This window comes from Scyliorhinus torazame, chromosome 5, assembly GCF_047496885.1.
Source record: "Scyliorhinus torazame isolate Kashiwa2021f chromosome 5, sScyTor2.1, whole genome shotgun sequence".
Taxonomy (NCBI): Eukaryota; Metazoa; Chordata; class Chondrichthyes; order Carcharhiniformes; family Scyliorhinidae; genus Scyliorhinus; species Scyliorhinus torazame.
Genome location: NC_092711.1, coordinates 177,170,491 through 177,187,577, shown reverse-complemented (window position 1 = coordinate 177,187,577; position 17,087 = coordinate 177,170,491). Strand labels below are relative to the sequence as shown.

General features: G+C 47.7%; 1 protein-coding gene and 1 long non-coding RNA gene across 2 annotated transcripts; both read right to left on the bottom strand.

The window, feature by feature from the left end:
* Window positions 1–5,120: 5,120 nt before the first annotated feature.
* On the bottom strand, window positions 5,121–7,363 carry LOC140422435 (uncharacterized). Its single transcript, XM_072507451.1, has one exon. The coding sequence runs from the start codon at window positions 7,060–7,062 to the stop codon at window positions 6,136–6,138; it is 927 nt and encodes a 308-aa protein (XP_072363552.1). The 5' UTR covers window positions 7,063–7,363; the 3' UTR covers window positions 5,121–6,135.
* A 12-nt stretch (window positions 7,364–7,375) lies between these two features.
* LOC140422456 (uncharacterized) lies at window positions 7,376–13,471 on the bottom strand. The gene is made up of 3 exons (XR_011947469.1): window positions 13,375–13,471; window positions 9,934–10,965; window positions 7,376–7,408 (listed from the first exon to the last, which is right to left on the bottom strand). It is a non-coding gene; the product is annotated as an uncharacterized lncRNA (long non-coding RNA).
* Between the last annotated feature and the right edge of the window lie 3,616 nt (window positions 13,472–17,087).

Here is a 17,087-nt window from a genome sequence, read left to right as displayed (position 1 = left end):
AGAAGCTGCCGTGCTTTATTGGTACCAAGGCAGGAAACTCTCGGACATCTTTATGATGCATGTTGATGACTGCCTATGTGGTGGTACTAGTGAGTTCCAAAATAATGTTACTGACAGGATCAGAACAACATTTAAGGCTGGAGTCAGGCTTCTAGGACCTTTAAATAAATTGGATTGAAAAACGGGCAGCGTGGGTCTGACGTGGCTTTACATCAACAATCTCATGGAGACAGTATGAACCCTGTCACAGTCAATGGGGCCGGGGCCTCACAGAAAGATGAAGATGTTTCCAAAGCTGGGACTGAGCTGCTGCAAAGTTGAATTGACGAATGGGGCACACAGACAAGGCCGGATACAAGTTTTGATGTCTTCGAGCTGAGTTCTGTAATGAAACGTCCAGAAGTCGAGGATATTTAACGGGTGAACAAAACATTAAAAAATACAAGATGGAGAAATGTGCGTTGAAATTTCCATCTTTGGGTGAGCTGCAAAATATAAAATGGATTTTTTTAGTGATGCCTCACTCGGATGAGCCTGGCTCAGTGCCTGTACACTGAGTGATGTTTAAAAATCTCTTTCAGCAGAAGAACAGACAAACATTTCTCATTCTAAATTCAAAGGTCGATGATATTCAGCTCCCATGAATCGAGTGACTCTGTCACATCTTGATGTGATGTTTGGTGTGAAATTTCTGTCTGTAACTCCTCCCCTTCTAATATCTTGTAAAAGGACTTTACAAAAGCCATCACTTGGTGCAGGAATGTGAAATTCGATCCTATTGTAAGATCCGGGTTTGGCTCCAATCTCAATTGTAACACTCAAATCAATTACACGTCAGACTGTGTTGTGAAAGTTACCTGCAGCTCCTGACTAGTTGCAGACCATTCTGGGAACAAGAATGTTGTCACAGAATTTATTAAGTTAATTGTAATAAGTACAAAATCACAATAATTAACAAAGGCAGTGGATCAGTCCGTTCACACTGGATCACCAGCTCTCAGCTTCCAGGTGACTGTGGAGCTGTCTCTTGTTCTGTTGACTGAAGTCTATCCTCTTACTTCATGTTGTGTTGGGCATGGAGCTCCAGAGAATTGTAGCTCATTAACCCTTTCTAGTACCTACCTCTACGCATGGCTGGTAATATCCTGTGGTTCTGATTGGCCCAAGCAGCCCATGATCAGTCCCTGATTGGTTAAATGGGGTACGATCAATGTCTGATTGGTCTCTGAAGGATATCGGTCACCTTGCTGATGTGTGATGTCACTTTCTCATTGTGGTGTCACTTTCTCATGATTAATATTCGTCAGGCTCATCGTCCTAACTGATACCATAGCACCACTGAATCTCTCGAGTGCAGAAAGAGGCCATTCAGCCCATCAAGTCTGCATCGGCCCTCTGAAAGAGCACCTTATCTAGGCCCACTCCCCCACCCTATCCCCATAACCCCACCTAACCTGCACATCTTTGGACTGTTGGAGGACACTGGAGCACCCAGAAGAAACCCACACAGATACAGGGACAACGTGCAAACTCCACACAGACATTGACGCAAGGCCAGAATTGAACCCGGGTCCCTGGTGCTGTGAAGAGGTTGTGCTAGCCATTGTGCCACCGTGCTGAGATGATACATCTTCAGGTGTCATGTGTAACTCAGTGATTGTCAATGACTGAAGCAAGTTTCTTAAATACAAATAACTGAAAGTGCACAAGATACACAAACTTAAACTAATACAGCAATTCCTACTGAACACAGAATAAATTTGTAACGGTGATCGGTGTGCTACAGTTCAAGTAGCAAGATACACGTTACAAAATATCATTTTCTGTTCATAAATTACATGTTCACAAGAAATAAAAGTCACAGAAAAAGACATAACTACAACACCATCACAGAAACTGATAAAACCACAATAATGCAGAAAATCTGTTGTACAATTTGAAGGAAAGTGACTCTTTTGCAATAAGTTAAAAAGCAAATACAATTTAAGACAGCATTTCTCTAGCATCGACACATAGTAATAATAATAATCGCTTATTGTCACAAGTAGGCTTCAATGAAGTTACTGTGAAAAGCCCCTAGTCGCCACATTCCGGCGCCTGTTCGGGGAGCCGGTACGGGAATTGAACCCGCGCTGCTGGTCTTGTTCTGCATTACAAGCCAGCTGTTTAGTCAAATCCTGCAATAACAGAGATTCTCATTCATCATTAGTCTTGTGGTAAAACCATAAAATTAAACCTACTTTAGCCGAAGACAATACGGCACAAGTCACTTGTCAAGGACGAGTGCACCTGAATACAGAGACTCAGAGTGAGATACCGTGTTGAGTGAATTGATTCATACACTTTGATTCTGCGATAACTGAACATAACTAAAACAAAACTATTAAAATGAATAAACATTGACTTACATAATAATCTTTATTGTCACAAGTTGGCTTGCATTAACACTGCAATGAAGTTACTGTGAAAAGCCCCAGTCACCATATTCCACTGCCTGTTCAGGTACACAGAGGGAGAATTCAGAATGTACAAATTACCTAACAGCACGTCTTTCAGGACTTGTGGGAGGAAACCAGAGCACCCGGGGAGAATGTGCAGTATTATGATCACTGTTACATAGATGCTCCATCACCACATATTTATTGATTAAGCCTGTCTCACTGCACACGGAGGTCTCGGATTGACTGCTCCCTGGTTGGCTCCAGAAAGACGCGCTCCAAGAAATTCTCCCCCAAAATCTTTATTAACCGATGTTCCAGGCTATCTCTGCCTATCTGACTCTCCCAATCTATATTCGATTAAAGTCACCCATGATTATTGTGGTACATTAATTACAAGCCTTATTTAATACTTCCTGTACACTCTAGCTACAATGTAACTACTGTTAGGAGGCCCATTAACTACTTACATGAGACCTTGTAACGTATTATTTCTTATCTCGAGCAAAGCTGATTCCACACCCTGAACTTTCAGGCTAAGTTGATCTCTCAGTAATGAACTAATGTAATCCTTAATGAACAGGAGCAATCCCATCATCTTTTCCGAGCTTCATGCATTCCAATATGTCAAATACCCTTCAGCATTTAGATTCCAGCCTTGGTCACCTTTCAAACAAGTCTCTGTAATGTCTATCAGGACACACATTTATCTCTATCCGTGCTGACAATTCTTTTTTTATAATTTAGAGTACCCAATTCATTTTGTCCAATTAAGGGGCAATTTAGGGTGGCCAATCCACCTAGTCTGCACATCTTTGGGTTGTGGTGGTGAAACCCACGCAAACACGGGGAGAATGTGCACACACATGTCAGTGACCCAGAGCCAGGATCGAACCTGGGACCTCAGCGTCGTGAGGCAGCACTGCTAACCACTGCACCACTGTGCTGCCCCATCTGCGCTGACAATTCATCCAATCTCTGTCAAATGCTGCGTGCATTTTCAATCCATTTTCAGGGGTTCAATAATCCAATAGGGATTTCAAGTGAAACCTCTTTACCCAGCGAGTGGTGAGAATGTGGAACTCACTACCACAGTGAGTGGTTGAGGTGAACAACATGAATACTCCTGTATCTTGACAAGGGGGAAAGGAATAGAAGGATATGCTGATGGGGGAGATGAAGAGGGCTGGGTGGAGGCTCATGTGGAGCATAAATACAGACAGAGACCAATTGAGCCGACTGGCCGGGCCCTGTGCTGTAGACTCAATGGAACCGAGAAAAATGTATTTATTTTGGATCTACCTGAAGTAGTATGATAAAACTTTTTTCTTGGGATGTAGGCATCACTGGCTGGGCCAGCATTTGTTCCCCAATCATAATTGCCCTTGAACTGAGTGGCTTGCTAGGTCATTACAGTGGGGGACAGTTAAAAGTCAACCACATCTGTGTGGCTCTGGAGTCACATGTGGGCCAGACCGGGTAAGGATGGCAGATTTCCTTCACTGAAGGACATTAGTAAAACAGATGGGTTTTTACAACAATCGATAATAGTTTCATGGTCATCATTAGACTTTGAATTCCAAACTTTTATTGAATTCAAATTTCACCATCTGCCCTGGTGGGATTCGAACCCCAGAATAATACCTGGGTCTCTGGATTATTAGTCCAGCGGCAATACCACTAGGCCACCTCTTCCCCCACACTAGCCAGGATAAAATAAATGCAAAGTCATGAGACTGTCCAGAATGTACCTGTTGTGTAGAACCTTGGTCAGGCCGCAGCTGGAGCACTGTGTGTAGTTTTACTGCCCTTGTCGCCAGAGGGAAAGGGCAATAAAGGTTCACCAGACTTGTTCCGGGGGTGGCAGGACTGCCCTTAGAGGAGAGATTGGGGAAACCTGGCCTGTGTTCTCTAGTGTCAAATAATGAGAAGTGATCACAATGAAACCTACAAAATCCATAAAGGAATAGACAGGCGAGATGCAGGTGAGATGTTTCCCCTGGTTGGGGAGTCTAGAACCAGGGGACACAATTTCAAAATAAGGGGGAAGCCACTTAGGACGGGTCTCGGAGGAGACATTTCTTTACTCAGAGGGTTGTGAATCTTTGGAATTGTCTACCCCAGAGGGCTGTGGGAGCTCAGTCACTGTGTGTGTTTAAAGCAGAGGCTGACAGATTTCTAAATCCCAATAACACAAAGGGATCTGGGAATGGTGTGGGGGAAAAGGCATTGAAGTGGATGGTCAGCCATGATCGTGTTGAATGGTGGAGCAGGCTCGACGGGCTGAATGGCCAAGTCCTGCTCCTATGTTCCAATGTTGCAAAGGTAGGTAGGTAAGTAAATTGTGAAGGGGACATGAAACTACGAAGGGATATAGATAAGTTACGTGAGTGGGAAAAGATCTGGGAAATGGAGAACAATGTGGGAAAATGTGAAATTGTCCATGTTTGAGAAAGAATAAAAAATCTTATTATCTAAATGGTGAGAGATTGCAGAACTCTGAGATTCAGAGGGATCTGGGTGGCCAAGAGCATGAATCACAAAAGGCGAGTATACAGGTACAGCAAGTAATTAGGAAAGCTAATAGAATGTTATTGTTTATTGTGGGGGAATTGAATACAAAAGTAGGTTATGCTTCTGTTCGCATGAATGAATCCAAAAGAATCCCTCGACATTCAGGTCTGCTTCAAACATCAAACAGTTTATTGTTGTAACACCGGCGGGGAGTAAGCCTCTGGGCAAAGGCAGATACCTCTCCACTGAACAAAGGGAATCATCATCATTTATACAATTTCAAATAGTTAGTCAGCCCAACTCAGCCGGACACGATCCAATCACAATGATTATAGGTTGCACACATTGACTGGTAGATCCAATGAAAGTGGTTACTGGGCAGCAGGGAATTGCGTGATCAGCTCATGGACAGCTAGGGGGTTACTCATGAACTCATGATGCCTTCCAGACCCCCTCATCGACCATCCTTGGGTCTCGTGTATACATAACTCACTTATCTTAACCTTGTTACTGGCTGGTACCATTGTCAGAATTCCATAAGAGCATCCCCCTTTGTGAGAAAGAGAGTGAGCTGACTGGTGGCGATTTAATCTGAGGGTCACCACACCTCAGACGAGGGACAATGTTGAGGAGGCGGGGCCTTCATGGATGGCCTCAGCCGGTACGGCAGTTGAACCCACACTGTTGGTGTCGTTCAGTATCACAAACCAGCCATCCAGCCAACTGAGCTAACCAATCCCCTGAAATATTAGTTATTGCCTGTCTCCAATCACACCATTTAATGTTGTTTCTCAGTCCATGTCAGACAACCTGCCCCATACCTTGATAATTTTCTTCTGCGAGAAACACAAGAGATAAATTAAACAAAAGAACCATGTACCCTCCATGGCCCATCTCCATGGCAAGGTGGCATGCTTTAGGGGGATCCAAACAGAAATGGGAAGGAACCATCTTCCAACTTCCAAACCAACTTTCAATCTGTGATCCTTGTGAAATTTGAAACCAGGTATTCGCAACAAGGCTCGAAGAGCAACAGCCCACTGGAGTCAAAGTCATGAGACCGGCCAGTCCAGTAGAGGAAACTCTCCAACCATTCCCATTGACCAACTGTCAGAATGAACAAAATGCAGTCCTGGATGTAATTGAGAGTAGCAACACTAACAGCAGAATCCAACCCCTGTAATCACTTGTGAACTTGTTTGTGTCTCAGCAGGTGCGATGAATCACGGAATCCCTTCCCACACTGAGAGCAGGTGAACGGCCTCTCCCCAGTGTGAAGTCGCTGGTGTCTCTGTAGGTTGGATAACCGAGTGAATCCCTTCCTACAATGAGAGCAGGCGAATGGCTTCTCCCCAGTGTGAACTTGACGGTGTGCCCGCAGGTTGGATAACAAAGTGAATGTCTTCCCACACTGAGAACAGGTGAATGGCCTCTCCCCAGTGTGAACTCGCTGGTGTGTCTGCAGGTGGGATAACCGAGTGAATCCCTTCCCACGCTGGGAGCAGGCGAATGTCCTCTCCCCAGTGTGAACTCGCTGGTGTGACTGCAGGCTGGACATATGAGTGAATGCCTTCCCACACTGGGAGCAGGTGAATGGCTTCTCCCCAGTGTGAACTTGCTGGTGTGTCTGCAGGTGGGATAAGCGAGTGAATCCCTTCCCACACTGGGAGCAGGTGAACGGCCTCTCCCCAGTGTGAACTCGCTGATGTGACTGCAAGTTATCGAACCGAGTGAATCCTTTCCCACACTGGGAGCAGGTGAACAACCTCTCCCCAGTGTGAGTTCGCTGGTGTATCTGCAGGCTGATCAACTGAGTGAATCTCTTCTCACACTGAGAGCAGGTGAACGGCCTCTCCCCAGTGTGAACTCGCTGGTGTATCTGCAGGTGGGATAACTGAGTGAATCCCTTCCCACACTGGGAGCAGGTAAACGGCCTCTCCCCTGTGTAAACTCGCTGGTGTCTCTGCAGGTTGGATGAGGAAATGAATCCTTTCCCACACTGAGAGCAGGTGAATGGCCTCTCCCCAGTGTGAATGCGTCGATGAATCTCCAGCGCAGATGGGACTCTGAATCCCTTCCCACAGTCCCCACATTTCCATCGTTTCTCCATATTTTGGGTCTATTTGTGTCTCTCCAGGGCGGACAATCAGTTGACGCCTTGTTCACACACAGAACACGTGTACGGTCTCTTCCTGCTGTTTTTTCAGGCTGTGTAACTGATTAGAGCTCTTTCCACAGTCAGTGCTCTGGAACACTCTCACTCGGGTGTGTGTGTCTCGGTGCTTTTCCAGTCACACTCATGTTTTAAAATCTTCTCAAGCCAACAGACGAGGCAAACATTTCTCCTTCTAGATTCAAAGTCCGATGATGTTCAGGCCCTGATGAATCGAGTGACCCAGTCTGATCGAGACGCTTAGCTTGAGATATCTGTCTGTAATTCGTCCTTTTCTAATATCCTGTAAAAACAATTTACAAAACACATCAGTGTCAGTACAGGACAGAAACTCAGAACACATGGGGACTTCCGGTTGCGACATGTCGGGAGCGGCCGCATATGAGGCAGCTCTCATCCGGGGACTTTGTTTTCCATCTTTTTCACCCGGTCTTTGAGGGGGTTTGGGGATATTTCAAATTTGTCAATGGGATAAAGCTCAATTACTGTGGAAATGTCCAAGAAACCAAGTTTGAAGAAGCCAGCGGGCAAAGAATCGTCATCCGATTCAGATTCTTTTCCAGGCTCATTGGAAACAAAATGGCGGCGGCTGCTGCCGAAGCGAAAGTTATAGTGTTGTCAGTTGAGATGCTCATGGGCATCTTAGCAACAGCCGACTATCTCCGAGGATTTCCCTATATCAACCGAGAAGCCCCCAGCTCCTATTCAATTGATAAACGGTAAAGGGTGCAGGGCATGGGGGTGGCTCTTTCGATGAAGAGCAAGCGGATTGTCTCTTTAGAGGCTAAGATGGTCTTTTGGCTGATAATAACAAATCTCTATGTGCCAAAGTAGACGACTTAGAGAATCGCTTCAGGAGACAAACTCTTCGCGTTATGGGGCTGCTGGAGGGATTGGAGGGCCCGCACCCGACTGAATACACGTCCAGGATGTTTGGGAAGATGGTGGGGAGGGTGAACAGTTGTTCCTTCCTGAGCTGGATGGGGCCCATCACTCGCTCTGTCAGACGCCTTGCCCAGGAGAGCCACCTCGGGCAATTACCGTCAGGTTCCACAGTTACCGGGATAAGGAACGAGTCCTGAGGTGGGCGAATGATCACCGTAACTACAAATGGGATAGCCATGCCATCAGGCCCCATCGGGATGTGGGGGCGGAGCTGCCAAAAAAGAGGGCGGCATTTATCAAGCCCAAGGCTGCACTTTTCATACGTGGTGTTCGGTTTGGGGTGGTTTACCCAGCACACCTCCCAGTGAGTTTTAATTCAAAAGACCACTACTTTTGAGGCGCTGGATGATGCCGATGCTTTTGTGAGGAAGCTCAGGCTCGGTATTTTTGTATTATATATGGGGTCTTGTTGTTTTTGGAGAGGGATTGTGGTTTTGGGGTCTTGTTGGGGTTTCTTGTACCAGTTTGTATTTGACTGTTTTTTTGTGGGGGTGGGGGTTTCCTTTATTTAAAGTTGGGTGCAGGTGGGAGGGGGGTTTGTTATGGTTACTCAGTTTTATATGCCCCGGGGGGGAGTTGCCCTGCGAGCTGAAGAAGGTAGTTAATGGGAACGAAGTGGTGGGGGTAACTGCAGCTCATTAACATAGTATAGGTTTTAGATTATGGGCTGAGTGTGTTGGTTCTGTTTGGCGTTAAGGATTGTTGAGCAAGGATTGTTGAGCTAAGGGTCTGGGGGGGTTCTTCGGGCTTTTGGTTGTGCTTTTAATGAGAGGCAGGGAGATGGGGAGCTGGTGGATGGGGAGCTGGGGGATGGAGAGCTGGGGGATGGAGAGCTGGGGGATGGAGAGCTGGGGGATGGAGAGCTGGGGGATGGAGAGCTGGGGGATGGGGAGCTGGGGGATGGGGAGCTGGGGGATGGGGAGCTGGGGGATGGGGAGCTGGGGGATGGGGAGCTGGGGGATGGGGAGCTGGAGGATGAGGAGCTGGGGGATGGGGAGCTGGGGGATGGGGAGCTGGGGGATGGGGAGGGTTTATCGACAGTGACTACAGCTTGCTCTTTGCTCTGTTTTGTTGGGGGGCTGGTGGCCGACTCAGGTGGGCTCGATGCCGATACTTTTTCAGTCATTTTAGAATGATCTCTTTTGGTGGATATGGCTGACTGGGGTACGGGGTGGGTGGGGGTAAACCCTCAATCCGACTGGCCATTTGGAATGTGAGGATGTGAGGGGGTTGAACGGTCTAGTGAAGAGATCAGGGATATTCGCTTATGTGAAGAGTTTGAATGCGGATGTGGTGTTTTTGCAGGAGAGCCATTTGCGGGTCAGGATCAGACACGGTTACGGAAGGCTTGGGTGGGACAGATGTAGGTCCCAGGGGACCGCAGTGTTGATAAGTAAAAGCGTTTCTTTTTCAGCTTTTCGAATTCTGACAGATCCGAATGGGAGACACGTGATTGTCAGTGGGTCTTTCGTGGGCACCTTGATAGTCCCAGTACATGTGTCCACTCCGAATTGGGACGATCACAGTTTATATTAATAAATTACTGACCTCTATTCCTGACTTGGACACACATCAGCTAATCTTGGGGGGAGACTTTAATTGTGTTTTGGATCCTAGTCTGACCGATCTATGCCCAGGTCTGTGATTCCTTCGGGGTGGCCGAAGTGGTGGTGACTTTCATAAGACCATATGACATAGGAGCAGAATTAGGCCACTCGGCCCATCGAGTCTGCTCCGTCATTCAATCATGGCTGATATTTTCTCATCCCCATTCTCCTGCGTTCTCCCCATAACCCCTGATCCCCTTATTAATCAAGAACCCATCTAACTTCATGGAGCAGATTGGGGGGCAGAAATTCATACCTTGGATCCGTTGTTATAAAGGCCTCCCACCACTAGTGTTTATACAAATATGCTGAGCTCAGGTTATTTTCAGTTGGATAGGGGCACAAGGCAGTGTTGCCCACTGTCTCTGCTTCTGTTTGCCTTGGGGTGGCATGGTGGCACAGTGGTTAGCACTGCTGCCTCACAGCACCATGGACCCGGGTTCAATTCCAGCCTTGGGTGACTGTCTGTGTGGAGTTTGCCCTTTCTCCTCGTATCTGAGTGCGTTTCCTCCTGGAGCTCCGGTTTCCTCCCACAGTCCAAAGATGTTCAGGTGAGGTGGACCGGCCGTGATAAACATCCCCCTAGTGTCCAAAAGGGGATGGTTGGGTTACAGGAATAGGGTAGAGGTGTGGGCCTAGGTAGGATGCTCTTTCAGAGGGGCGGTGCAGACTTGATGGGCCGAATTGCCTCCTTCTGTACTGTAGGAATTCGATAATACTATGAATAAAGCCATTGGCTACTACGTTGAGGTTTTCCGGGTGATGGACAGGGTTAGAGAGGCGAGGGAGAGAGCACAGGGTGTCCCTGTATGCAGATGATCTGCTTCTTTATATCACGGACCCAGTCTCCATGATGGATGAGATAATGAAGCTTTTGTGGAGTTTTGACTCCTTTTCTGGGTACAGAGTAAATCCGGACAAGAGCTCATATTATCTGGTGATCCCCCAGAGAGGGGGGCTGACCTGGGGATGTTGCCTTTTAACCTTGCCAGATCCAGCTTGGTTATCTGGGAATCCAGGTAGCCCACGAGTGGGCCTCTCTTCAGAAATGTCAGTTTGCTCGGCTGGTGAATGAGGTCAGGGCAGATTTGCAGAGGTGGCAACCTCCCACTGTCTTTGGCCGACAGGGTTCAGATGGTTAACATGAACATCCTTCCGAGGTTGCTGTTTCTTTTCCAATGTCTCCCTATCTTTTATCTTTCTTCCCAAATCATCCAATGTTAAAATCAATACGCTGATTACTTCTTTCATTTGGGTGGGAAGGACCCCGAGGATTTGCAGGACATTCCTGCAGAGAGAGAGAGACTGGCTTAGCCATATTTCATCTGTTTAAGAAGGGTAGCAAGGATAATCCAGGGAACTACAGGCCGGTGAGCCTTACGTCAGTGATAGGGAAATTACTGGAGAGAATTCTTCGAGACAGGATCTACTCCCATTTGGAAGCAAATGGACGTATTAGTGAGAGGCAGCATGGTTTTGTGAAGGGGAGGTCGTGCCTCACTAACTTGATAGAGTTTTTCGAGGAGGTCACAAAGATGATTGATACAGGTAGGGCAGTGGATGTTGTCTATATGGACTTCAGTAAGGCCTTTGACAAGGTCCCTCATGGTAGACTAGTACAAAAGGTGAAGTCACACGGGATCAGGAGTGAGCTGGCAAGGTGGATACAGAACTGGCTAGGCCATAGAAGGCAGAGAGGAGCAATGGAAGGATGCTTTTCTAATTGGAGGGCTGTGACTAGTGGTGTTCCGCAGGGATCAGTGCTGGGACCTTTGCTGTTTGTAGTATATATAAATGATTTGGAGGAAAATGTAACTAGTCTGATTAGTAAGTTTGCAGACGACACAAAGGTTGGTGGAATTGCGGATAGCGATGAGGACTGTCAGAGGATACAGCAGGATTTAGATTGTTTTGGAGACTTGGGCGGAGAGATGGCAGATGGAGTTTAATCCGAACAAATGTGAGGTAATGCATTTTGGAAGGTCTAATGCAGGTAGGGAATATACAGTGAATGGTAGACCCCTCATGAGTATTGAAAGTCAGAGAGATCTAGGTGTACAGGTTCACAGGTCACTGAAAGGGGCAACACAGGTGGAGAAGGTAGTCAAGAAGGCATACAGTATGCTTGCCTTCATTGGCCGGGGCATTGAGTATAAGAATTGGCAAGTCATGTTGCAGCTGTATAGAACCTTAGTTAGGCCACACTTGGAGTATAGTGTTCAATTCTGGTCGCCACACTACCAGACGGATGTGGAGGCTTTAGAGAGGGTGCAGAAGAGATGTACCAGAATGTTGCCTGGTATGGAGGGCATTAGCTATGAGGAGCGGTTGAATAAACTCGGTTTGTTCTCACTGGAACGACGGAGGTTGAAGGGCGATCTGATAGAGATCTACAAAATTGTGAGGGGCATAGACAGAGTGGATAGTCAGAGGCTTTTCCCCAGGGTAGAGGGGTCAATTACTCGGGGGCATAGGTTTAAGGTGCGAGGGGCAAGGTTTAGAGTAGATGTATGAGGCAAGTTTTTTTAAACAGAGGGTAGTGGGTGCCTGGAACTCACTACCGGAGGAGGTGGTGGAAGCAGGGACGATAGTGACATTTAAGGAGCATCTTGACAAATACATGAATAGGATGGGAATAGAGGGATACGGACCCAGGAAGTGTAGAAGATTGTAGTTTAGTCGGGCAGCATGGTCGGCACAGGCTTGGAGGGCCGAAGGGCCTGTTCCTGTGCTGTACTTTTCTTTGTTCTATTATTGGGCAGCCAATATTGAAAGGGTGCTGGGGTTATTCAGAGATCTGAATTCTATATGGGGGCAGATGGAGACAGGCACTTGTCAGGGTCCAGTTTACGGGCCTTGGTTAATGCCTTGCTTCCGTTTTCTCCTATGGAATTGATCTTGAGCCCTGTGGTGGAGGCTACACTGAGGGTTTGGAGATAGTTCAGGCAACGCTATTGGCTCAGCTCAATATTGTTGTTGGCCCCTCTCTATGGGACTCACCACTTTTTGCCTACGGATTTAGATTTAGGTCCTGGAGGAGGGAAGCTCTGGAGAAGTTTGGTGACTTGTTTGTGAACCGCAGGTTTATTGGTTTTGATGAACTGGTGGAAAAATTACAACTCGCGAGCTCTAATTTTCTTAGATGCATGATTTCCTACGTAAGGAGATCTCGGCGTTTCCTTTAGCACCCCTGCCGTCTCTGATGATTTGGATTCTATCTCTTGCTGACGTGGGTGAGGGAAGGATTTCAGATATCTACAGTCTGCAGAGCAAGCTCCACTGAATGAGGTGAGGAGAAAGTGGAAGGGGGAATTGGATCTGGTTTCTGTGGAGGGGGTGTGGAGTGAGAATGTACAGGGTCAACACAACCTCCTCCTGTGTTAAGTGGAGCTTGACAGGGGACATCTGACTAGGTTGTGTGGTTTTGTTCTCGGGGGTGGCAGACAGGTGAGCTTGGTGTTCTCGGGTCTGGCGAATCATAAAAGGTACCATCGTTTTAGCCAGACAAATAAATGTGTCAAGCTGAGGGAGCAAAGGATGTCAATGTCTTTGAGAGAGAGAGACCTGGGCCAACCTTTCCAGAGTCTGCACCCTCCCTGGATTCACTTCCTTTCCCTTCGGTTGCTGCAAGTCACCAATTAAAGATCAGAATGAGAAAATAAATGGAAAGGGGGAGAAAAGAAACTGTTTTACTCACAGATGTTGAAGACAAGAGGAAGTATCAGTCTGGGTAAAGCTCAATATTCATTCACACAAAGCCCGCGCTCTGATTGGCTGGAGGGCCAAAGTCCTTCCGGTGGCCACTCTTTCCTTTCGTCAACATTTCAGCGGGAAGTCAGGGAGTGGGGGGGGGGGTCTCTGCACATGCGCAGCTGCCTCTCTGCTATGGACATGCGCATTACCGGTCGACTCTGGGACGCAAGCAGAATTGTCGGTGTTTGGAGCATGCGCATTCGGAATAATGGGCCTGTTCGTTTTGGAAAGCCCGAGCAAAACTAAGGAGGTGGGTGGAAGGATTTGGAAATACTCTGTGGAGCCGCAAAACCCTGATGAATAGTTGTCAGCTCCCTGATTCTGGTTCGGGAAATTCTTTCCCAGGTCCAGGCTCAAGTTAATGCCCAAAATATTTGTTCAGTGAGTGGAGGATGGGGAGGGGAAACAATAAGGTTAGACCCCGCCCCTCATTCACTCTGACTGGCTGAAGGACCGAGCGGCTGTCTCCGTCCTCGAGCCCCGCCCCTCATTCTCTCTGATTGACTGGAGGACCGAGCGGCTCTCTGAGTCCTCCAGACCCGCCCCTCATTCACTGCGTGCTGGAGGACCATGCGTCTGTCTCAGTCCTCCAGTCCCGCCCCTCATTCACTCAAATGGCTGACACAGTCCTCCAGCCCCGCACCTCATTAACTCTGACTGGCTGGAGGGCCAAGCGGCAGTCTCAGTCCTCCAGGCCCGCCCCTCATTATCTCTGATTGGCTGGAGGACCAGTCGGCTCTTAGTCCTCCATACCCGCCTCTCATTCACTCTGATTGGCTGGAGGACCAGGCGGCTCTCAGTCCTCCAGCTCCGATCCGTTACCTGGAGACTGGGCAGCGCATTCCCAACGGAAGGTATTCAAATTCCGGCTCCAAAATCACAGCCTGGCGAGTAGGCCGTGAATCCCCAAGGAAAGGTCTTTATACTGACTGCTCCGAGACTCTGCCCCTCCAAGTCCGCTCCCTGAAGACAGGGAGAAAGAGGCGTTAGAGACTCGGTATTGGGGAATGAGAGAGGAAAGAATGTTCTCCAGAAACTAGAATTGTCTGTTCTGAATTTCTATCCTGTGCTGACAGTGATGTCTTTTGTAAACTCCTTTTACAGGATATGAGAAGAGGAGGAATTACAGACAGAAATCTCAAACGTAACGTCTCGATCTGACAGAGTCACCAGATTCCCTGGGAATCTGACTATCATCAGCCTTTGAATCTAGAAGGGAAGAAGAACTGTTTGCCTAATCTGACAGCCTCTAAAGGATTTTAAACATCATTGTGACTGGAAAAGCACTGAGACCCCCTGCCCCCCCCACCCCCCCATGAATCAACATTGTGCCATTCACAGCGGGGAGTGACACGTGTGAACAAGACTTCCAACTAATTTTCTGACCTGGAGAGACACAAGGAGACACAAAACATGGAGAAACCGTGGATATGTGGGGACTGTGGGAAGGGATTCAATGCACCATCTCAACTTGAGATTCATCAACGCATTCACACCGGGGAGAGGCCGTTCACCTGTGCTCAGTGTCGGGAGGGATTCACTGTGTTATCCCGCCTACAGACACACCAGCGAGTTCACACTGGGGAGAGGCCGTTCAACTGCTCAGGGTGGGAAGGGATTCACTCAGTTATCCCATCGACAGACACACAAGCGAGTTCACACTGGGCATAAGCCATTCAACTGTTCAGTGTGGGAAGTGATTCACTCAGTTATCTCATCTGCGGAGACATCAGCAAGTTCACACTGGGGAGAGGCTGTTCACCAGCTCTCAGTGTGGAAATAAATTCTCTGAGTTATCCAGCCTGCAGACACACCAGTGAGTTCACACTGCGGAGAGGCCTGAGAAAGATGGAAAACAAAGTCCCCGGATAAGAGCTGCCTCACATGCGGCCGCTCCCGACATGTCGCAACCGAAGTCCCCGTCTGTTCTTAATTTCTGCTGTACTGACACTGATGTCTTTTGTAAATTGTTTTTACAAGATATTAGAAAAGGAGGAATTACAGACAGATATCTCAAACTAAACGTCTCGATCAGACTGGGTCACTCGATTCATCAGGGCCTGAACGTCATCGGACTTTAAATCTAGAAGGAGAAATGTTTGCCTCGTCTGTCAGCTTGAGAAGATTTTGAACATCAGTATGACTGGAAAAGCACCAAGCCACACACACCCGACTGAGAGTGTTCCAGAGCACTGACTGTGGAAAGAGCTTTAACCAGTTACACAGCCTGAAAAAAACATCACACCATTCACAGTGGGGAGAGACCGTACACGTGTTCTGTGTGTGAACAAGGCGTCAACTGATTGTCCGCCCTGGAGAGACACGATAGACCCAGAATATGGAGAAACGATGGAAATGTGGGGACTGTGGGAAGGGATTCAGAGTCCCATCTGCGCTGGAGATTCATCAACGTAGTCACACTGGGGAGAGGCCCTTCACCTGCTCTCAGTGTGAGAAGGGATTCACTCAGTATTCTGACCTGCAGACACACCAGCGAGTTCACACCGGGGAGAGGCCGTTCACCTGCTCTCAGTGTGAGAAAGGATTCAGTCAGTTATCCAGTCTGCGGACACACCAGCGAGTTCACACTGGAGAGAGACCATTCACCTGCTCTCAGTGTGGGGAGGGATTCATTCAGTTGATCAGCCTGCAGATACACGAGCGGGTTCATAGCGGCAAGTGGCCGTTCACCTGCTCTCAGTGTGGGAAGAGATTCATTTCCTCATCCAACCTGCAGATACACCAGCGAGTTCATACTGGGGAGAGGCCGTTCACCTGCTCTCAGTGTGGGAAGGGAGTCACTCAGTTATCCCACCTGCAGTCCCCACATATCCACGGTTTCTCTCACCTGTGGAGACATCAGCGAATTCACACTGGGGAGAGGCTGTTCACCTGCTCTCAGTGTGGAAATAAATTCTCTGAGTTATCCAGCCTGCAGACACACCAGCGAGTTCACACTGGGGAGAGGCCGTTCACCTGCTCTCCGTGTGAGAAGGCCATCACCACGTTATCCAACCTGCGGAAACACCAACGAGTTCACACCAGGGAGAATTAACTCAGTTGGCTGGATGGCTGGTTTGTGATGCAAAGCGACTCCAACATCAGGGGGTTCAACTCCCGTACCGGCTGAGGTTATCCATGAAGGCCCCACCTTTTCAACATTGCCCCTTGCCTGAGGTGTGGTGACCGTCAGATTCAATCACCACCAGTCAGCTCTCTCTCTCTCAAGAGGGCAAAGCAGACTCTGGTCCTCTGGGACTTTGGCGACTCTTATTTCACACAAATACAACAAACGTAGATTCCTTTAAGGAGCAAAAATCCAACAGGAAAAGTGATGCAACCGTGGCTAACAAGAAATGTTAAAGATTCCATTAGATCAATGGAGGAGACTCAAAGTGGCCAAAATAGTCGTAAGCCTGAGAATTGAGAACTTGTTTGAGAATTCAGCAAAGGAGGATCAAGAAACTGATAAAGAGAAAATAGAATATGAGAGCGATAAACATAAAAAACGACTGGAAAAGCTCCTATAGGAATGTGAAAAGGAAAAGATTAGCAATGACCAATGTGGGTCCATTCCAGGCAGAGACAGGAGTGTTTTTTTTTTAAATTTAGAATACCCAATTCATTCTTTCCAATTAAGGAGCAATGTAGAGTGGC

Excerpts from the sequence above, each read along its gene's own strand:
- LOC140422435 (XM_072507451.1), bottom strand. The coding sequence starts at position 7,062 with ATGGAGAAACGATGGAAATGTGGGGACTGTGGGAAGGGATTCAGAGTC.